The sequence below is a fragment of the Equus quagga genome, chromosome 17 (assembly GCF_021613505.1).
Source record: "Equus quagga isolate Etosha38 chromosome 17, UCLA_HA_Equagga_1.0, whole genome shotgun sequence".
NCBI lineage: Eukaryota > Metazoa > Chordata > Mammalia > Perissodactyla > Equidae > Equus > Equus quagga.
The window spans coordinates 6610204-6632560 of NC_060283.1; the positions used below are offsets into that span (position 1 = coordinate 6610204).

The following is a 22357-nucleotide window of genomic DNA, read 5'->3' on the forward strand; positions in this document are numbered from 1 at the left end:
TCTCACTGCCCTGCCCCAGGCACATTGTGGGCCCCCGGTAAACAGCTGTTGAATGAGTGAGTCAGGGTCCGAGGGCGTTCCCTAGGGTGCGGAGCAGCCTTCTGTCTTCTAGAAGGCCCCATAGGAAGCCAAAGGGAGACAGATTTTGACCCTACATCAGAAAGGACCTTGAAAAGCCAGAGCCGCTGTGCGCATCCTGTTGCCTGGGCTGACCATGTGGGAGCCAGAGGCAGACCTGAAGGGCCCCTGAAGGTCCTTCTAGCCACTACATGTGGGACTTGGCTCTGGGGTCACATTGTGGTAGGTAACTACAATGACATGTCAGTTCTTGAGTGAGACAGAACTGGTTTTAAATCCTGGCTCCTCCGTTAAGCTGTGTGACCTTAGGCATGTTACCCAATGTCTCTGAACTTGTTACCTTGTCTGTAATGTGGAGAGACTATTGGTCCAACACCTACCTCAGAGGCTGGCTGCACGCATTGGATTCAAATGCTCACCCCTGAACAGCACTTAGCTCCACGTCCGGCTCGCAGCCAGCACTCAGCCGACATTAGCTATTGTTACAGCGCTGGAGACGGGCCAAAGGGGCTGGGTCCCAGGGTTCAGTGAACTAGGACAAATCACATGTCGTGTAAGCCAACTGGATGACAGCCAGGAAGGGGCATGGCAGTGCTCTCTTTAAATATCCAAGTCTTGGACATTAGTTTGATACAATTTTGATTCATGCGCTCCCAGATGACCACTGGGAGGACGAGACCCAGAGATGGGAAAGGCGTCATTTCCAGGAGAGTCACAGAAACAGATATTAAATCCATAACTGGCGCAGCTATTCCTCACGTGTGTCGGGAAAAAAAAGGACGGATAACTTGGTTCCAAGTTTCTCACCTAAACAGGGAGGTTGGGGACTGGATTTCTCTTCTCTATTAGAACAACCAGCTCCAACAACAAAACTATTTTGATGGTTTTATGGACAATATTTACACTGTTTCATTCAACTCGGTGTTAATATAAAGTGAATCATTTATAGAAACGGCCATTTTATCAATAATGACAATAAAATTGCAAGTTTGTAATATTTTGAGTGTTTAGCAAACATAATTAACATTAGGCCGACATTTTCAAATTCTCAGAACAAGATCAAGGATAAAGCGCTGACTTTGAGACTCCCACTTGGAGCTAAACCCACAAGAGAGGCTGAATTAGTCCTAAAATGGATTCAGCGTTCCCAGGGCTCCCACGCCCACCGGAGCGACCAGCAGAAGCAGATGGTCCACGAAACAAAGCTTGCCCGAGTTAAGCCTGTGACTGTGGCCTGCTCTCACAAACCACCGCCAAACACAGGAAAGTAAACTGCCACGGGTAAATATCAGCAGAAACAAGAAGCCACTTATGACACTATTATGAAAAAGCTATAAACATCCTTGTACTTTTTGTAAATGTATTTTTAAAAATTTATATTGGGAAAATGCGTAAGAGTAAAATTGCTGGTCACAGGGCAAACACAGACTCAACTTTATAAGCGCTAAACAGTCCCCCAAGGTGGTTGGACCATTTTACATTCTCACCAGCAAGAGTTCCAGCTGCTCCACAACTTCTCCATCATTTGATGTTTTCGTCTTTTTTCTTCTAGTATATGTGAGGTGGTATCTTACCATAGTTTTTTGTTTTTTTTTTCTCAAGGAAGATTGGCCCTGAGCTAACATCCATGCCCCTCTTCCTCTATTTTTCATATGTGGGACGCCTGCCACAGCATGATTTGATAAGCGGTGTGTAGGTCCAGACCCGGGAGTCGAACCTGCGAACACCTGGCTGCAGAAGCAGAAAGGGTGAACTTAACTGGGGTGCCACCGGCCGGCCCCTTATGGTAGTTTTAATTTGCATTTCTTTGATGACTACCTTTTCATGTGTTTATTGATCATTTATTTGTGTATCTTCTTTTTCTTTTTTTTAAGATTTTTTTTTCCTTTTTCTCCCCAAAGCCCCCTAGTACATAGTTGTATATTCTTCGTTGTGGGTCCTTCTAGTTGTGGCATGTGGGACGCTGCCTCAGCGTGGTCTGATGAGCAGTGCCATGTCTGCGCCCGGGACTCGAACCAACGAAACACTGGGCCGCCTGCAGTGGAGCACACGAACTTAACCACTCGGCCACGGGGCCAGCCCCGATTTGTGTATCTTCTTTTGTGAAGTTTCTGTTCAATTCTTTTGCCAATTTTTACTGCTTGTATTTTTATCGTTGATTTGTAGGAGTTCTTTATATACCCTGGATACAAGTACTTTCTCAGATACAGGCATACGTCAGAGATATCGTGGACTCAGTTCCAGGCCACTGCAGTAAAGCGAATATCACACTAAAGCAAGTCAATGGATTTTTGGTTTCCCAGTGCATACAAAAGTTATGTTTATGATATACTGTAGTCAGTTAAGTGTGCAATAACATTATGTCTAAAAAAAACAAGGTACATACCTTATTCAAAAAATACTTTATTGCTAAAAAATACTAACCATCATCTGAGCCTTCCACAAGTCATGATCTTTTTGCTGGTGGAGGGTCTTGTAAAAAATACAATATCTGCAAAGCACAATAAAGCAAAGTGTGATAAAATGAGATATATTTGTATATGTGTTGAAAATATTTTTTTTTCCTGTGGCATATCTAGTAATTTTATTAGTCAGTCCCAGAGAGAAAATATGGAAAGCATGGAGGAGAGGTAATATATTAAGAGATACCGGATATGAATTTTTCACAACTGATGAAAAACATTAATCCACAGATCCAGGAAACAGAATTTATCCCAAAGAAGTTAAGTAGAAAGAAATCTATGCCTAGACAGATTCTAGTGGAACGGAAGAATATCAAAGACAAAGAGGAGATCTTAGAATCAGCCAGAAAGAAAGGACAGGTTTCTAGCAAAGGAGTAACAGCAAGCTTCTTGGCACAACAAAAGAAGCCACAAGATAAAGGAGTGAGATCTGTAAAGTGTGGAGAGAAAATAACCAAGTTAGAATTGTGTAGTTACCAAAATTCTCTTTCAAGAATGAGGGTGGGATAAACCCATTTTCAGATAATCAAGAACTGAGAGTTTCATAGCCGGAAATCTGCTCAAGAACATTTTAAAGGATGTATTTCAAGAGGAAAGGAGGGGCCGGCCCAGTGGCACAGCAGTTAAGTTCGCACGTTCCACTTCGGCAGCTTGGGGTTCACCGGTTGGGATCCCGGGTGCAGACATGGCACCACTTGGCAAGCCATGCTGTGGTAGGCGTCCCACATATAAAGTGGAGGAAGATGGGCAAGGATGTTAGCTCAGGGCCAGTCTTCCTCAGCAAAAAGAGGAGGATTGGCAGCAGATGTTAGCTCAGGGCTGATCTTCCTCAAAAAAAAAAAGAGGGAAGGAAATTATCCTACAAGGATGGTTCAGGTTATAAGAAGGAATGATGAACTAAAAAAGTGACAAATATGTAGTTAAATCTGAATACACACGGTTGGTTAAAGCAAGGATAATAGTGTGGGGCCGGCCCTTTGGCCGAGTGGTTAAGTTCTCTCGCTCCCCTTTGGCGGCCCAGGGTTTCGCCAGTTCAGATCCTGGGCGCAGACACGGCACCGCTCGTCAGGCCATGTTCACGTGGCATCACATGCCACAACTAGAAGGACCCATAGCTAAGATATACAACTATGTACTGGGGGGATTTGCAGGGAAGAAGAAGAAGAAAAAGAAAAAACGGAAGATTGGCAACAGATGTTAGCTCAGGTGCCAATCTTTGGGGGGAAAAAAAGAACTTTAAAGAATAATAGTGTCTAATTTATGTAATTAAAACAAAAAGTGAAACTGAGATATTCAGCGACGCCTCTCTACAGATCATGGTGGGTAAGATAAAAACCAAAGAGATTTTTTAAGGTGCTTTCATTGTACGGAAGTGAGTGGGGCAGTTAAGACAGTGTTTTACATTAAGAATTTATTAGGTTAAATACATATGTTCAACATGATCATCTCAACGGACGTAGAAAAAGCATTTGACAAAATCCAACAATCACGACAAAAACTCTCAGCAAAGTAGGACTAGAAAGGAACTTCTTGAACCTGATTAAAGGCATCTATAAAAAAACCCTGCAGCAAACATCTTAATGGTGAAGAGAATGCTTTCCTCCTAACATCTGGAAGAGGCAAAGATTTCCGTTGTCACCATCACCATTTTTTTTTTTTTTTGAGGAAGATTAGCCCTGAGCTAACATCTGCTGCCAAGCCTCCTCTTTTTGCTGAGGAAGACTGGCCCTGAGCTAACATCCTTGCCCATCTTCCTCTACTTTATATGTGGGACGCCTGCCACAGCGTGGCTGGACAAGTGCTGCATATGTCCGCACCCAGGATCTGAACCGGCGAAGCCCAGGCCAGTGAAGTGGAACGTGCACACTTAACCGCTGTGCCACCAGGCTGGCTCCAATCCACCCTCTTTTATTCAGAGTCGTGGTGGAGGTTCTAGCCAGTCCAATAAAATAAAAAATAAAAAATAAAAAAAAGAAAGAAGTTAAAAGACATCTGCATTGGAAAGGAAACAGCAAAGCTGCCTTTATTTGCAGACAAAATGGTCATCTATGTAGAAAATCCTAAGGAACTTACAACAAAAAAGCTACAATAACTAAAATGTCAGTGCAGCAAAGGTGCAGGATGCAATATCCAAAAATAAATCCTATTTCTATATACAATAGCAACAAACAATCAGAAATTGAAAAATATTTAAAATACCATAAAATAGTGGCCGAGTGGTTAAGTTCGCACGCTCTGCTGCAGGGCCCAGTGTTTCATTGGTTCGAATCCTGGGTGCGGACATGGCATTGCTCATCAAACCACGCTGAGGCAGCGTCCCACATGCCACAACTAGAAGGACTCACAACTAAGAATATGCAACTATGTACCTGGGGGCTTTGGGGAGAAAAAAGAAAAAAATAAAATCTTTAAAAAAAAAAAAAGGGGGATTGCCCTGTGGCCGAGGGGTTAAGTTAGCGCGCTCCGCTGCAGGCAGCCCAGTGTTTCGTTGGTTCGAATCCTGGGCGCGGACATGGCACTGCTCATCAGACCATGCTGAGGCAGCGTCCCACATGCCACAACTAGAAGGACGCACAACGAAGAATATACAACTGTGTACTGGGGGGCTTTGGGGAGAAAAAGGAAAAAATAAAATCTTAAAAAAAAAAAAACCCATAAAATATTGAATATTTAGGGATAAATTTGACAAAAGATATGCAAGACCTGTACACAGAGAACACAAAACATTGCATAAAGGAATTAAATGAGTGTAGAGATATACCTGAGATCATGGCTGAGAGACTGGATATTAACATGTCAGCGTTCCCCAGATTGATCCGTAGATTCAGTGCCGTGTTGTAGAAATTAACAAGCTGATGCTAACATTTATAAGGAAGTGGAAAGGACTGGAAAAAAAATAAGAGGAAAGTTGGAGGATTTACACTACCTGATTTCAAGATATATGATAATGCTACAGTAATCAACAGTCTGTGATATTGGCATATAAAGATAAATAAACGCAAGAGGATAGAGAATCCAAAAATGTACCCACACCTGTATGGTCAACTGGTTTTCAACTCAGGTGCCAAAGTGATTCAAGGGAGAAAGGATAAGTTTTTCAACAAATGGCGCTGAAACAATTGGATAGTTGTATGCAAAAAAGGGAAAAAAAGAAAAAGAAGGAAGCGTGCCGTTTCCTCACACCATGTTACATACATAATACAAAAGATAACGCAAAATGGATCATAGGCCTAAATGTAAGAGCTAAAACTGTAAGACTTCTAGACTTCTAGAAAAAAACAATGGAGAAAATCATATTGACTTTGGGTATGGCAAAGATTTCTTAAATATGACCCAAAAAGCATGAAATACAAAAGAAAAAAATCAACAAATTGAACTTCAGCCAAATTGAAAGTTTTTATTCTGCAAACTGTTTTGAAAATGGAAAGGCAAGACACAGACTGGGAGAAAATGTTTGCAAAACACACATTCAGTGAAGGACTTGTGCTTAGAATACATAAAGACACTTGTAATTCTAAAAGGTCCACCCAATTTTCTTCTAAAGGCAAACATTTGAATAAACACTTCACTAAAGAAGACATATGGATGTATGGCGATGTATAAAAACTAGACTATGGGTGGGGAACACGATGCAGTCCACACAGAAACTGAAATATAATAATGTACACCTGACATTTACACAATGTTATAAGCCAACATGACCTCAGTAAAATAATTTTTAAAAAGAAGATAAATGGATAGCAAATAAGCATAGGAAAAGACTCTCAAAAAACCTCTGGCAAGACTTACACAGAAAAACACAAAGTACAACTCCATAGTGTAATGAATGAAAAGAGAAACATAGCTATGGTTTCGGCAGGTATTAAAAAGATAATAAGAGAATTGTCGTCAACTTAATGCCAATAGATTTGCACACTTAGATAAAAGAAATTCCTAGAAAAATACAACTTTTCAAAATTGACTCAAGAAAATAGAATAGTCCAATAAATACTAAATATTCCTATATCTTGAAGAAACTGAAGTAGTAGTTGAAAATTTCCCCACAGAGAGGTTGTTTTTTCAAGAAATCCTTATATGTAGATATACATAATTCTGTATTTACCAGTTAATATAATGGCTACTTTAACATACTCTAGGGGGCCAGCCCAGTGGCGCAGCGGTTGGTTAAGTTCGCACGTTCTGCTTCTTGGCAGCCCGGGGTTCGCTGGTTCGGATCCCGGGTGCGGACATGGCACCGCTTGGCAAAAGCCATGCTGTGGCAGGCGTCCCACATATAAAGGAGAGGAAGATGAGCACGATGTTAGCTCAGGGCCAGTCTTCCTCAGCAAAAAGAGGAGGACTGGCAGTAGTTAGCTCAGGGCTAATCTTCCTCAAAAAAAAAAAAAATCAAAACTCCATAATGAAAAGGTAAAAATAAATAAATAAAATAAAATCTATCTATAGAAAAATCAGCAGCTCCAGTCAGTTTTACTGGTGAGTTTTACCAATCTTTCAAGGAATAAATCATTCGAAACTTACCTAGACTCCTCCAGAGAACAGAAAGGGAGGGATTTTTCCTCAAATCATCCTATGAGGCTGCTACAACTTTTTTTTTTTTAAAGACTTTATTTTTTTCCTTTTTCTCCCCAAAGTCCCCCCGGTACATAGTTGTATATTCTTGGTTGTGGGTCCTTCTAGTTGTGGTATGTGGGACGCCGCCTCAGCGTGGTTTGATGAGCAGTGCCATGTCCGCGCCCAGGATTCGAACCAATGAAACACTGGGCCGCCTGCAGCGGAGCGCGCGAACTTAACCACTCGGCCACAGGGCCAGCCCTGAGGCTGCTACAACTTTTATACCAAAATAAAAAAAGACCCCCCCCCCCAAAAGGAAAATGACAGCCATTTTATTTGCAAATACAGTTGCAAAATCCCCTCCTAAAATATCAGTGAATCAAATCCAACCATATAACACACCATGAGCAAGCTGGGTTTATCCCAAGAATATAGGATGGTTTCCTCCTGGGAAATCTGTGTTGTAATCTACGCTAACAGATACAGGAGGAAAATCCTATGATATGCTCCCTAGATGGCGGAAAAGCACTGGATAAAAATCAACGCCTATTTATCACAAACATTCTTAGGAAACTAGAAACTAGAACCCGATGATGGATATATACCAAAAAATTGTATATAACCTAAGGACAAGAACTGTAAAAATATACCCTTTTGGGTAATCACATTATTGGCGGTAGGGTTGGTATTGTTCTTCTGAGAGTGTTTTGTGTATAGTGTGAGATAGACCAAATGAGTAATTGGTTGGTGTCATTGAGAACTGAATCTTTTTATTGTGGTAAAATATACATAACAAAATTTACCATTTTAGCCATTTTTGAGTGTACAGTTCAGTGGCATTACGTACGTTCACATTGTTGTGCAACCATCACCACCATCGATCTCCGGAATCTTTTCATCATCCCCAATATAAACTCTGTCCCCATGAAACACTAACTCCCCCTTCCCCCTCTCCCCAGCCACGGGGACCGTTATTCTACTTTCTGTCTCTACGAATTTGACTACTCTAAGTATCTCATATAAGTGGAATCATACAATATTTGTCCTTTTGTGTCTGCCTATGTCACTTAGCATAACATCTTCAAGGTTCATCCATGTTGTCGCATGTACCAGAATTTCATTCCTTTTTAAGGCTGAATGATGCCATTGTATGGATATACCATATTTTGTTTACCGATTCATCCGACCATGGACATTTGAGTTGTTTCTACATTTTGGCCATTGTGAATAACGCTGCTATGAACATTGGTGTACGAAATCTGAGTTCCTTCTTTCACTTGTTTTGTGTATATGCATACCCAGAAGTGGAATTGCTGGATCATAAGGTAACTGTGTTTAATTTTTTGAGGAACCGCCATACTGTTTTCCACAGCAGCTGCACCAGTGATGCACCAGGGATCCAATTTCTCTACATCCTTGCCAACATTTCTTTTGTTTTTCTGACAATAGCCTTCCTAATGGGTGTGAAGTGGTATCTCATTGTACTATTTTTTTTAATTTTATTTTTTATTTTTTCCTTTTTTGCCCCAAAGCCCCCTGGTACATAGTTGTGTATTTTCAGTTGTGAGTCCTTCTAGTTGTGGCATGTGGGATGCCACCTCAGCATGGCCTGATGAACGGTGCCATGTCCATGCCCAGGATCTGAACCAGTGAAACCCTAAGCCGCCGAAGCGGAGCACGCGAGCTTAACCGCTCGGCCACGGGGCCGGCCCTCATTGTACTTTTTGTTTGCATTTCCTTGGTAGCTGTTGTGTCGAGCGTTTTTTCATGTGCTTATTGGCTACTTGATATCTTCTTTGGAGAAATGTCTACTCAAGTCCATTGCCCATTTTTGAATTGGGTTGTTCGGGTTTTTTTGTTGTTGAATTGTAGGAATTATTTATATATTCGGGATATTAATCCTTATCAGACATGATCTGCGAACATTTCTTCCCATTCTTTAGGTCACATTTTTACTCTGTTGAGGGTATTCTTTGGTGCAAAAAAGTTAATTTTGATGAAGTCCAATTTGTCTATTTTTCTTTTGTTGCCTGGGCTTTTGTGACATAGCCAAGAAATTACTGCCAAATTCAATGCCACGAAGCCTTCCCCCTATGTTTCTTCAAAGAGTTTTATAGTTTCAGCTCTTTAATTTAGGTCTTCAATCCAATTTGGATTAATTTGTATACGGTGTATATGGTGTTAGGTAAGCGTCCAACTTCATTCTTTTGCATGTGGATGTCCAGGTTTCCCAACACGATTTGTTGAAAGACTGTCCTTTGCTCATTGAATGGTCTTGGTACTCTTCAAAAGTCATTTGACCATTATAGGGGCCGCCCGGTGGTGCAGTGGTTAAGTTGGGGCCCGGGGTTCGCAGGCCCAGATCCCAGGTGCGGACCTACCACCACTTGTCAAGCCACCCTGTGGCGGCATCCCACATAAAATAGAGGAATATCGGCACAGATGTTAGCTCAGTGACAATCTTCCCCAAGCAAAAAGAGGAAGATTGGCAATAGATGTTAGCTCAGGGCCAATCTTCCTCACCAAAAAAAAAAAAAAGATCCAACCATTATATGCGAGAGTTTATTTCTCCAGGCTCTCTATTCTATTCTCTTTTGTTGGTCTACCCATCTCTCTTTATGCCGGCACCACATCGTTTTGATTACTATAGCTTTGTAGGTTTTGAAATCAGAAAGTGTTGCTCTTCCAACTTTGTTCTTCTTTTTCCAGGTTGTTTTGGCGAATAAGGTTTTCCTGATAGTCCATATGAACTTAAGGATAGATTTTTTAAATTTTTGTAAAAAGAGAATCGAGATTTTTTTGACATGAGAGAAATATGTAAGATAATTGAATTGAAACACTGTAATCCTAAATTTGAAAAGGAGATATCAGTATGAACTCCTGATGCAAGTCATATAAAAATATATACAGGGGCAAGCTGGTGCTGTAGTGGTTAAGTTCGGGTGCTCTGCTTCTGCGGCCTAGGGCTCACGGGTTCCCATCCCGGTGCTAATGTACACACCACTCAACCAGCCACGCTCTGGCAGTATCCCACATACGAAAAATAGAGGAAGATAGGCCCAGATGTTAGCTCAGGGCCAATCTTCCTCACCAAAAAAATAAAAAATAAAAAAATATATATATATATCTATATATATGTATATGTATATACAGCCTAACTGTTCGCTGAAAAGGACTACAATGACTGATCCAGTAGCAATAAGTATCGCTAGCACGCAGACTGTGGTCATTTCCCATTAAGAGAAGAACCAGGACTCCTTAGAAAGCCGTCTGATTCCAGATCTCAGACACTACTGGAACTGTGTCAAAAGGACTAAAGAGCTGCTGGCCCCATGGCTGAGTGGCTAAGTTCGTATGCTCTGCTTCGGTGGTCCAGGGTTTCGCCAGTTCGGATCCTGGGTGGGGACACGGCACTGCTCATCAAGCCATGCTGAGGCAGCGTCCCACGTGTCACAACTAGAAGGACCCACAACCAGAAATATGCAACTACGTACCGGGGGACTTTGGGAAGAAAAAGCAAAAATAAAATCTTTTTTTAAAAAAAGGACTAAAGAATCAACTTGAAAAGGTTCCCACAGCCAAAGATGGAACAATCTGAACTTCAATAAGAATAATAGTTGCAATAGATTAAAGCATATCAAATATGTTTAAATCTATGCATTCACTGACAATTTTTTTAAATGCTTATTGATCAACTTTGGAGGATGCTAGAGAAGGAAAGAATTATTTTGAAAACAGATGAAGGGAAATTCTTTGCCCGAATAAGTCACTTTTAGGTATATACCTAAGAAAACTCCTGGATACATGTCCAGCAGGAGACATTCACAGGAATGTTCTTAACCACACTATTTAAAATAGCGAAAACCTGGAAACCCAAATGGTCATCCTCAGGATGAATAAATAAATAAATGGTGTGCGGCATATTTACACAGCAGGATAGTATACAGCAGCAAAAAGTGAATCAACTGTGAAATGGATGACCCTTGGTAATTGTTGAATGAAAAAAGGAAATAAAGTACAAAAAAATATGATACGCTCTTCATAAAAGTTCAAAACTAAGCAAAACCAAACAACATATTGTGTAGGCACATATATGTGAGTAAATTTTTTTTCTTTAAAAGTCAAGGGAGTAACAAACGTAGAATTCTGGATGGGGGTGTCCTGCCCACGGGATAAGGAAGGGATGAACAGATTAGAGGCAGGAGGGTAGATGTGAGTCTTGCTGGGGTTCTATCCAGCCCCTGGAGTTTTGCAGTGGGTACACCGGAACTCAATATATTAATTTAAAACTTATAAATACATATGAATTTTTAAAAAGAGGATCATGCAAGGATCAACGACGATTGTGTGTCCCTAACCAGATTATAATTAATCCATCCTGTTCACCCGAAGTAGGCCTCCTCAAAAAAGTTAGCTTACTTTTCTAATGGGCTGAGCCACGTGAGAAACTGAAATGAGTGGGAGGGGTGGTAACTATTTTCACTTTTCTCTTCCTGTTTTTTCAGAGCCTGGGAAAGCAAGTCAGAATTTCCAATCTTTTCCAATTCCCACATGATTCCCTAATTTAGAACGAATTTAGAGAAGATAAAAATGTCTCCATCTGGGGACGACTCCGCCGCCTGCCTTGGAGCATCCTTATTCTCGGATGAGGAAACTGCCTAGGGTCGGGGCGGGGGGGGGGGCGGGGGGGGGGGGGGTGCTCCGGACCCTCCCTCGCTCTGCACTAATGCGACTTGGGCTTGGCCTTAGACACGATACTCCCGCCGAGGGGTCGCCTGACAGTTACTTAGTGGAAATGCTTTGGCCAACGATTGGACCCTAGCAGGAGGACCTGTGGAGGCGGGTGGGGGGCGTGACCCACAGGGTTCAAGCGGCTCCTCGGGTCTCGGACCTTCTGGGTCACAGGCGTCAGGCTGCGCAGACGAGGCCTCGGACATTTACTCCTGGGCGCCTCCTGCCCACCCACTGCCCCCGATGGCCAGCAGGGTGGATGCATCTTAAACCGACGAGCCCGCGGCCCCACTCGCTGGCGGGAGCGGACGCGGCACGGAGCCTCGGTCGCCCCTTGCGTGCAGCAGGCTCCGCGAAGCCCCCGATCCAAGCACAGCCAGGTGGAGAGGTCCGGGCGCTTCCCTTTTCCCCGCTGCATCTCGATTGGGGGGAACGGGAAATTAAAAAGTGCTTCTGCGGCGACAGCCACCAAGAGCACCTTCAGCGATTAAGAAACCGTGCGGAGGTCAGCCACCGGCCTTTGCGGGCGGAGCAGGCCCGGGCCTTTCCCTGCGCAGGGCGGGCGGCCACAGCCCAGCAGCCCTGGCTCTGCTCCAGACCCGGCCAGGGGTGACATCACCAAACTCCTCCGATCCGCGGGAGGGGGCCCCGAAATCCCCTAAAAACATTGTGAGTAATCGTTGGGCCCGCCCTCCAGACGAGGCTCAGCCCCGGGAGCAGCCGAGCCGCCCCGCCAGCCCCGGGAGCAGCCTCCGGGCGGGCAGCCTCTTCGTCTCCCGCGCGGCGCACACTTGTCACTGGCCCCCGGCGGCGCGGCGCGCGCGGCCTCTTCGTCCTCCGTGCGGCACGCACTTGGCCTCGGCCCCCCGCGGGGCGGCGGCAGCGGCGGCGGCGCAGCGCGCAGGCGCGGTCGGATTCCCGGCAGTGACGCGGCGGCGGGCGCGCGCAGCGCATTTCCGCCTCTGGCGAATGGCTCTGCTGTAGCGCGCGCCGCGGGCCCAGCTGCGACCCCGGCCCCGCCCCCGGGACCCCGGCCATGGAAGGTGAGGGCACCCTCCTACCCCGCGGGTGGCGGCGCCCGGGCGGCCGGGCCCGCAGCGGGAGCCCCGCGCCGCCTTCCGCCCCTTCCTGCGCCGATGGGCGCTGCGCAGGGAGCGGCCGGCCGGATGGTGGCGTGGGGCGGGGCAGGCGTTAGGGGTCTGACTCAGTTTCCCCTCTGGGTGGAGGGGGCCTTGACTCAGTATCTTCCTGGGGTGGGGATGTGGGGTGAACTTTGACTCAGTTTCCCCACGAGGCCCGTGGAGGTGATTCTGACTTAGTTTCCTTTTTAGGGGGAGAATGTGTCTGACTCAGTTTCCTCTCGGGATGGAGGGTGGGGAGTGCCCTTCCTTAGTTTTCCTTATGAAAGTACAAAAGGCCCTGACTCAGTTTCCCCCAGTAAAGGGAGGACGCTATTCCCAGTTTTCCCTGTGGAAACAGATGTTTCTGGTTCCTTTACCCCCGCCCCTGAGTTTCACTGCAGGCTCCAGGTAGCAGGCTCTGACTCAGTTTCCCTCGGAGGGAGCCTGGCTCTCTCTCCTCTCCGTGAGGATGGGAAGTGGGCTTGTGCTGACCCTTGTCTCCCTCCCCTTTCAGACCTGTTCCCCCTCATCTTCCCTTCGGGTAAGTGGACCATCCTTTCTCTGCTTCGGGAGGAGCTCCCCAGGGTTAGGGGCCATGGGGTCGGCCGCCTGATGGGGGCTGGCCGGTGTCTCCCCCACAGAGCCAGCCCAGGCTTCTGGCCCCTATGTGGAGATCATTGAGCAGCCCAAGCAGCGGGGCATGCGCTTCCGCTACAAGTGCGAGGGGCGCTCAGCGGGCAGCATCCCGGGCGAGAGGAGCACGGATACCACCAAGACCCACCCCACCATCAAGGTCAGCCCTGGCTCCACGGGTGGCGGGGGAGGCACAGAGTCAGCCAGGGTGGGACTGTGGACTGCCAGTGGGCTTGCTTCCAGGCCCCCGTGCAATCTGTGTCTGGAAGTTGGGTCTGGAATTCCAGAGTCTCTAGGATGCTCTCTGTACTTTGGACAGATCAATGGCTACACGGGGCCAGGGACAGTTCGCATCTCCCTGGTCACCAAGGACCCTCCTCACCGGCCTCACCCCCACGAGCTTGTGGGGAAAGACTGCCGGGATGGCTTCTATGAGGCTGAGCTCTGCCCTGACCGCTGCATCCACAGGTGAGCTGCCCACAGACAGGCGGAGCGGGGAGGGGGTGGGGGGAGCACCAGGCGGGGCAGTCGTGTAGCTGTTACAGTGTTGTTCCTTTCTGGTCAGAGGGTGGAATTCCTCCCCAGCTCTGCAAGCAGATTCCCTTTGTCTTTTTTTTTTTTTTTTTTTGAGGAAGATTAGCCCTGAGCTAACTTCTGCCAGTCCTCCTCTTTTTGCTGAGGAAGACTGGCTCTGAGCTAACATCGTGCCCATCTTCCTCTATTTTATATGTGGGACGCCTGCCACAGCATGGCGTGCCAACTGGTGCCATGTCCGCACCCGGGATCCGGGCCGGCGAACCCCGGGCCGCCGAGAAGCGGAACGTGCGTGCTTAACTGCTGCGCCACCGAGCCGGCCCCCCTTTGTCTTGAAATTACCTGTTTGTGTGTCCACTCCCTCAAGCAGGTGTGAGCTCCACGGGATACGGGTGGGTCCCTAGTCATCTCTGAACCCCTAAATCCTGTGGCTGGCAGGGCCAGTCCCTCAGTATCACATCTCTTGTAGTGAGAAAGAAAACCAGTGAACCAGCAGTCTCCCCTGGAGCTTACATACAAGTTGACAGAGACAGGCCATAAATAAATAGACAAATAAATAAACGAGATACCATAAGAGTAATAATTTTAATGCTGAAAATAGAAGAGTGGTAGGTTGGAAGAATAGCAGGGGAGTTGGTCTTGTTTTACTCTGGATCTGGAGGTCAGAGGGCCTCTCTCAGGCAAGATCTGAGTGGTGAGGGGCCGGCCCGGTGGCACAGCGGTTAAGAGAGCACATTCTGCTTTGGCGGCCCTGGGTTCGCCGATTTGTATCCGTTTGGCAAGCCATGCTGTGGCAGGCGTCCCACATATAAAGTAGAGGAAGACGGGCACGGATGTTAGCTCCGGGCCAGCCTTCCTCAGCAAAAAGAGGAGGATTGGCGGCAGTTAGCTCAGGGCTAATCTTCCTTGGGGGGAAAAAAAAAAGACCTGAGTGGTGAGAAAGCAGAGAAGCACAGAAAGAACATTCCAGGCAGAATGAACAAGTGCAGAGGCCTTGAAGTCGGAGTCAGTTCATTGTGTTTGGCGAACGGAAAAGAAGCCCCTGCGGCTGAGGGCAGGGAGCCGGCAGGCACTATGTTTAGAGTGGGTGGCAGGGCACAGGGGCTTGTCAGCCAGAATGAGGAGTGAGTTTCACTGCGGCACACTGGAAAGCCATTGGAGGGCTGAGCATCTGGTGAGTGGGTGGGGAGGAAGGGGTAGACTGGGCGAGGCAGTAGGGCCCAGACTCTGCTGGAGACAGTGGCGACTGACGCCGGGGGGGACCTCAGCTTCCAGAACCTGGGGATCCAGTGTGTAAAGAAGCGAGACCTGGAGCAGGCCATCAGTCAGCGCATCCAGACCAACAACAACCCCTTCCAAGGTGAGGGGTGAGGGGGTGAAGGCCTGGGCCTGCCTAGAGCACCCCTACCCTCTGTCGCCCTTCTGAGGCCACCTTCCCTTCCTCTCTCCCCCATTGGCCAAGACTCACAGTATGGATGAAATCTTGATGCCCATTCAGTACACACTCCCATTTTACCATTGGGGAAGCTGAGACCCAGAGAGGGGATATGACATGCAGGGTCACAGGTGGAGTCAGTGATGGGTCTAGAACCTTCTCTTCCTCCTCCTCTAGGACTCCTGCTGTTTCACAAGCCTTCAAATGGCTCTCTCAGCCCAGAGCTCCCTGCCCATTGTTCCCTGTCTCTCCCACCCCCGGCCCCCGCTCTCCTGACCCGCTCTTCTTCTGGCAGTTCCCATAGAAGAGCAGCGTGGGGACTACGACCTGAATGCGGTGCGGCTATGCTTCCAGGTGACAGTGCGGGACCCGGCAGGCAGGCCCCTCCGCCTGTCGCCTGTCCTTTCTCATCCCATCTTTGACAACCGTGAGTGGCCAGGGAGTGCAGGAAGGGGAGAGGGACGGGCCTGGGAGGAGGAAGGGTGAGACGGGTGTGGCCTGCGAGAGGAGCTCTGGCTGCCTTCGGTAAGCAGGCGTATTTGTCTTCTCTCCTGTGCCAGCTCTGCTGGCTGGGAGACAAGGCGGAGGAGAGCCAGAGCTGCCCTCGAGGTGTAGCTTCCGGGCTGACAGGGAGGCAGAGGGGAGACAGGCATTTCCAGTATGTGCTGAGAGGATCGTGTGGCCAGAACTGTGCTAAGGACTCCAGGAAATGAGCTCCCAGGCACAAGATAATATTCGAGAGGAGTAATTCAGTGGTGAAAGCTCACAGGAAGTTCACAGCTGGATTGGGCAGACATTGATCAACGTGCAGTCTCTAAAGTAACCAGCGGGATGAATGAAAACGAAAGGGCCCTGGAGCCCCAAGGACGGGAAACCAGGATGAACGGGGGCTCAGGAGGGAAGGGTTCCTGGCCAAGGTGGGTATGAACTGGGCCTTGAAGATTGCTTGGTCAAGTGGACAAGGAGGAGGTGTGACCACATCGGGTCCCACTAGACTGTGAGCTCCGTGGGCGCAGAGCGGTGTGGGTTTTGTGCGTTGTCGTGTTCTCCGTGCTGTGAGCAGTGCTGGGCGTACAGCCGGTGCCAGCAGGTCAATAGTTGGTGAATTGGTTGGGGAGAGGAGCTAATGAGCATGGGCGAGCCTTCACTGCAAGGTGCAGTCAGCAAGCTCTGGATGCCCCTGACTCTGGGCGGGGCAGGGGCCTCGCGTCTCCTGCAGGCCAGCCTCGGAGACCTCTGGCGGTTCAGGGCTTCCCTTGTATCCCCACACCCTCAGGCGCCCCCAACACTGCTGAGCTCAAGATCTGCCGAGTGAACCGGAACTCCGGGAGCTGCCTCGGGGGCGATGAGATCTTCCTGCTTTGTGACAAGGTGCAGAAAGGTACTCACTGGGAAGCAGGGCTGGCCTTTGGAGCAGGAGTGAGGGGCAGGGCTGAGCAGTGATGGCGAGTGTCAGGGAACTGGCTTTAAACACTGCCCCCAATGCCTCATGGACAAGTATCGGCAATTGGGGAATGTGCTGGGCTGTGGGTGGGTTGGGCACACTGACCCACACTGCCACCCCATCTCCTGCAGAGGACATCGAGGTGTATTTCACGGGACCAGGCTGGGAGGCCCGAGGCTCCTTTTCACAAGCCGATGTTCACCGACAAGTGGCCATTGTGTTCCGGACACCTCCCTATGCGGACCCCAGCCTGCAGGCCCCCGTGCGTGTCTCCATGCAGCTGCGGCGGCCTTCGGATCGGGAGCTCAGCGAGCCCATGGAGTTCCAGTATTTGCCAGACACAGGTGCACAGCTGGGGAAGGTGGCAGCAGGGCCCTGGGCTCCAGCCAGTGAGAGCGAGGCCAGGGCCGGATGTCTGGGGCTGCAGTTGGGTGTCCAAAGCTGGAGTCAGGCAGGGAGTTACACAGCAATGAGATTCTCTTTCTTGCTGAATTTAGTAATAATGATACCCCAGGCTTATTGGGTTCTTTCTTATTACACGCTTGGCCCTATCTAAGTATGTCAGTGAATTAGGTGATTTTATTCTCTCACGAACCTTTTGAGGTAGGAGATAGCATCTGACTTGCCTCAGGTCACATAGCTAGTGAGCTATCTGGCTCCAGGGTCCCCTGGCCACGCTGTGTGTCTCTTGTCACTGCCACACAAACATAGTTTGGTCATGGCTTTCAGGCATCTGACCACAGTAGGAACAGCCAGAATGATCCTTTTTCCGAAGCCCAGCATCTCGCCTAAGAGTGTTTTCTCCCTGGGAGCAGTCTCTTAGGGCTCAGAAAGCAACCGCAAAACAGCCGTCAGTTCCTTCCACAAATAATGATTGAATTCCCACTTGGTGCCAGGGCCGGTGCCAGGTATTGTGAGTACAAAGATGAGTAAGACGTGTTCCCTACCCTTCGGAAGCTCAGTCACATGAGGAAGACACATGCAAAACAGATCCTTAAGTCACAGAATGACATGTGAAAGAGGGAGGTGTGTCAGAGTGCCGGGATGCTGCAGACAGCTGCGTGGAGGAGGTGGCATTTAAGTTGGAGAAAGACAGAAGCGCATTCTCCAGGCGGGTGGACCAGCACCTGGAAGGGCAGGGGTGTTGGAGGGTGCATGGCACGTTAGAGGGCAGCTTTGTGGTGGGAGCTGACGTTGGGCAGCGAGCAGGCCCAGGCAGGAGGGCCTTAAATGTTATGCTCAAGGCATTCATCCAGGGTTTCATCCTGAAGGCAGTGGGGAGCCACTGAAGGTTTATAAGCAGAGAAATGACAGCAGATCGGGAGGCTCGTTCTGGCGGCAGTGGGTAGAGGATCAGAGAGGGAGACACTCGAGGCGGATGGGGGGTCCATTTTGGAAGATGTCATGGTTCAGGAAGAGAAGACGCAGGGTGAACGTTGTAGAGGGAATGACAAAACGAGACGATTTCATCTCCCGCCGTCCTCCTTGGGTATCCTTCAGCCCCACGAGCCCTTTTGTGTCCAACACACACCAGGCTCAGTGCCGCCTCTGGACCTGGGTTCTAGCTGTCGCCTCTGCTTGGAAGGCTTGGCCGTCAGATCTTCTGTGACACGCTCACACCAGTGCTTCCCTCACCACCTCTAAACTAGCCTCCCTGACCTCACTTCCGGTGCTGTTACATCACCCTGTGTCTCTTCCTCAAAGTTCCTGTCACTTGTACATGGTTGTGTCCTTGCTCCTCGGACACCAGGATGTCACCTTTGGGGAGCAGAAACCTTGTCTGCTTCCTCAGAGCGGTATCCGCAGTGGCTAGAGTGGAGCCTAGCGTATAGTGGATCCTTGGTAAATAGGTGTCGAGTTAGTGAATGGTGGGGAGGGAGAGAAAGGAAGATGCTGAGGATGATTCCAAGGTTTCTAGCTTTGGTGACTGGGCAGACGGGTGGTGAGGGAACACGGGAGGAGAAAGAACCAAGTTTTTGGGGAGAGGTGATGAGGCTGGCTTTGGGTGGTGGTGAGTACTTGAGTTAGCTGAGTGCTGCGGTAGTTAGACAGTTTTGAAAGCTCTAGACTGAACTCTCGAACCATCGGAGACAAGAATAAGAGGGTCTGTTGCAGTCATAAGCAAGTGTGTGGTGCCTCAGCTGCCCCAGAGTGCCAGGAGATCATCGCCAGGCCTGGGTCAAGGCTGGAGAGGAGCTAGGACGTGAGCAACGCAGGGAAGCGAAGAGGCTGGAGACTAGGGCCCCAGGAGGGCTCCTGTCCCCCAGATAGCATGGCCCCTTTACGTGGAGGCACCCATGTGGCCTTCAGAGGGGCACATTCAGCCAACAGAGGCCTTCTCCGAAAGCTGTGGGACTCAGAATTGTTGAGAGGCACGGTGTCACGCAGCCCTTCTCATTGGCTGGAAAGCTTTGGAGAAAGGGTCTCAGGAAAGCTTGGCTCATCACCTTCCTCCTGAGGGTCTTTTGAGACCTTTGGGGGTCCAGCTGAGGAGAGTGAGACCCACTTCTCCCCGTTATTTTTCCAGATGATCGTCACCGAATTGAGGAGAAACGCAAAAGGACATATGAGACCTTCAAGAGCATCATGAAAAAGAGTCCTTTCAATGGTGAGAGGGGCAGTGGGGAGATTGAGAAGGCAGTAGGCAGGGGAGGGGAGACCCTGGGGACCGGGAACTGACCCAGCCTTGCCCTGCAGGACCCACCGACCCCCGGCCCCCGCCCCGGCGCATTGCTGTGCCTGCCCGCAGCTCAGCCTCCGTCCCCAAGCCAGGTAAGGTTTTCTGTTGTTCCGGCACTGCAGGCGCAGATCTCTTCAGCCCGTGGTTTAGACACCTTCTTGGGGGAGACGAGCAGGCAGCCTGGCCAGCAGGTGTCTGAAGCCTGCTCTCTGTTGGGGTGTTTCTCAGGGTGTGAGGCCTAGTTCCCCATGTCAGGGCCACCTTGAGGGGGTTGGTGAAGATTCTGATTCCTGGGCCCCATTACAGACCAGCGGAATCAGATGCTTCGGAAATGTGGCCCAGGAACCAGCAACTTCCTGGGGACACTAACGCATGCTGAAATCTGAGAACTGCTGTGCCCATTAAACCCCATATTGGATACCTTGGGATATAGAAATTAAAAAACGCACAGTCTCTGCCCTCAGTTGAATTAGGGGAAGAAAAGAATCAGCTCCAAAGTAACAGAATGTATGTGCTGGGGTGGGCCTCAAAAAAGAGTGACAAAGTCACAAAAGTGTGACGAGTGCCCTGCTTCAGGCCACTACTCACTGGTTGCGCCTTGGGCCCAGGCCCTCTGGAGGCTTGGTTTTTTGGCTGTAAGGAGAGGTTTTACCAGCTGATAGCTTCCTCTGAAAGACTGGGAGAGCTTTGTGGGCTGGAGTAGACAAGGAGGGCTCCACAGAGGAGGTGAGGCGAGAAGTAGACCCTACAGGCCAGGTCAGATTGGGTGCTAGGAGGAGGGAGCTCGGGTGCTGGCAGTGACTCCATAGCACTGTTGACAGGGGCTGGGGTACAGAGGACAGGGTGGGTCTCTGAGGCTTTCTCTGACCCCTGCCTCTCTGTCTCTCCTCCAGCTCCCCAGCCCTATCCCTTTACGCCATCCCTCAGCACCATCAACTTTGAGGAATTTTCCCCCATGGTCTTTCCTTCTGGGACGATCCCAAGCCAGACCTCGGCCTTGGCACCAGCCCCTGCCCCAGTCCTGGCGCAGGCCCCAGCCCCTGCCCCAGCCATGGCATCAGCTCTGGCCCAGGCCCCAGCTCCCGTCCCTGTCCTAGCCGCAGGCCTTGCTCAGGCCGTGGCCCCGCCTGCCCCCAGGACCACCCAAGCTGGGGAAGGGACACTGACGGAGGCCCTGCTGCAGCTGCAGTTTGATGCTGATGAAGACCTGGGGGCCCTGCTCGGCAATAACACTGACCCGGCCGTGTTCACGGACCTGGCATCTGTCGACAACTCTGAGTTTCAGCAGCTGCTGAACCAGGGTGTCTCTATGGCCCCCCACACAGCTGAGCCCATGCTGATGGAGTACCCTGAGGCTATAACTCGCCTGATGTCAGGGTCCCAGCGGCCCCCTGACCCAGCTCCCGCTCCCCTGGGGGCCTCCGGGCTCCCCAACGGTCTCCTCTCAGGGGACGAAGACTTCTCCTCCATTTCGGACATGGACTTCTCAGCCCTTCTGAGTCAGATCAGCTCCTAGGGAGGTGACACCTGCCCTGCCCGGAGCACTGGGTCACAGGGGATTGAAGCCCTCCAAAGCAGGCACTTACGGATTCTGAGGGTGTGTGCTCCAACTGCCCCCAACTTCTTTGGGTGACATTTTCCTGGGGAGGGGGGCTGCATTTTATTCTTTTATTGGCAGTATCTATATCCTTTTGGAGGTGCTTTAGCAGAAGCATTAACTTCTCTAGAAAGGGGGAACCTCAGAGGACTCACACACTTCTCTCATCCTGATGTTTAGCTCCCTTGTCTCTAGAGGGAACTCTGGGGGCTCCTGTCCCCACCCTCCAGCTTCTAATACTCTCCTAGAGAGAAGCACAGGCTGGAGCTATGGCCTTTGAGGCTGCAAAGCCTTATTACCAAGTGTTCTCAAATCATGGATGTACACCTTGAGCCAAAATAATGCCCTGTTACCAGCCCCTGTGGTGCTGGTATTGTCCTTGTGCCTAACACCAGCGTTTGAGGGGCCAGCCTGCCTGCCCTGCAGAGGTCTCTGCCAGTTCTTTCCTTGCTCATCTGGCTGAAAGGAACTGGTGGGACAGCACTGGCCCTCTCCAGACTCTGGGGAGGTTTGGTCTGCGACTTCTCGGTTCCCCCTTTTCTCAAGTGCCTTAATAGTAGAGTTTGGAGAGTGGGGGGAGGGCAGGCTGGCAGCTCTCCAGTCAAGAGGCTCAGTTTTTACAGAAGATTCAAAGCAGCTGGACTCTTGCTCTTTCTACTGTCAACTAATAAATTCATTGCCAAGCTGGCCAGAGATTTGCCTTCTTTCAGCATTCTGCACGCTCTTTGCTAGTCATGTCAGGCTGGACATTGTTGATACAGAGTTGGATGAATATTTATACTGTCATCTGGGGGTTTGCAGTCGAGAATGCCCTTGGAAACCCCTGGTTACGATCCCATGGATGAAAGCAGGCTGGTATGGTGGGTGGGGACCTGCGGAGTGAGAGGGCCCAGGGCTGTGGGGATGGAGCATTTTCCGGAAGGGCTTCACGGAGGCTACGTTCGCCTCGGGTCTTAGGTTAACAGAGGAGGGTGGGTCTCGCAGAGGGGCTGGCCAGCGTTTGGAAGTGAGCGGGCTCAGAGAGACGATGTTGGGAAAGTTCGATGGGGCCAGGCTGTAAAAGATCAAGAACGCTGGGCCACGCGTGCATC

General features: G+C 49.3%; 1 protein-coding gene across 1 annotated transcript; it reads left to right on the forward strand.

The window, feature by feature from the left end:
* The first annotated feature begins 12515 nt into the window (after window positions 1-12515).
* RELA (RELA proto-oncogene, NF-kB subunit) lies at window positions 12516-21957 on the forward strand. Its single transcript, XM_046644288.1, has 11 exons — window positions 12516-12865; window positions 13458-13484; window positions 13585-13736; window positions 13896-14044; window positions 15379-15470; window positions 15841-15972; window positions 16822-16926; window positions 17121-17333; window positions 19517-19597; window positions 19687-19761; window positions 20563-21957. Exons 1-11 carry the CDS (start codon window positions 12859-12861, stop codon window positions 21183-21185), a joined length of 1656 nt encoding a protein of 551 aa, XP_046500244.1. The 5' UTR covers window positions 12516-12858; the 3' UTR covers window positions 21186-21957.
* The last annotated feature ends 400 nt before the right edge of the window (window positions 21958-22357 follow it).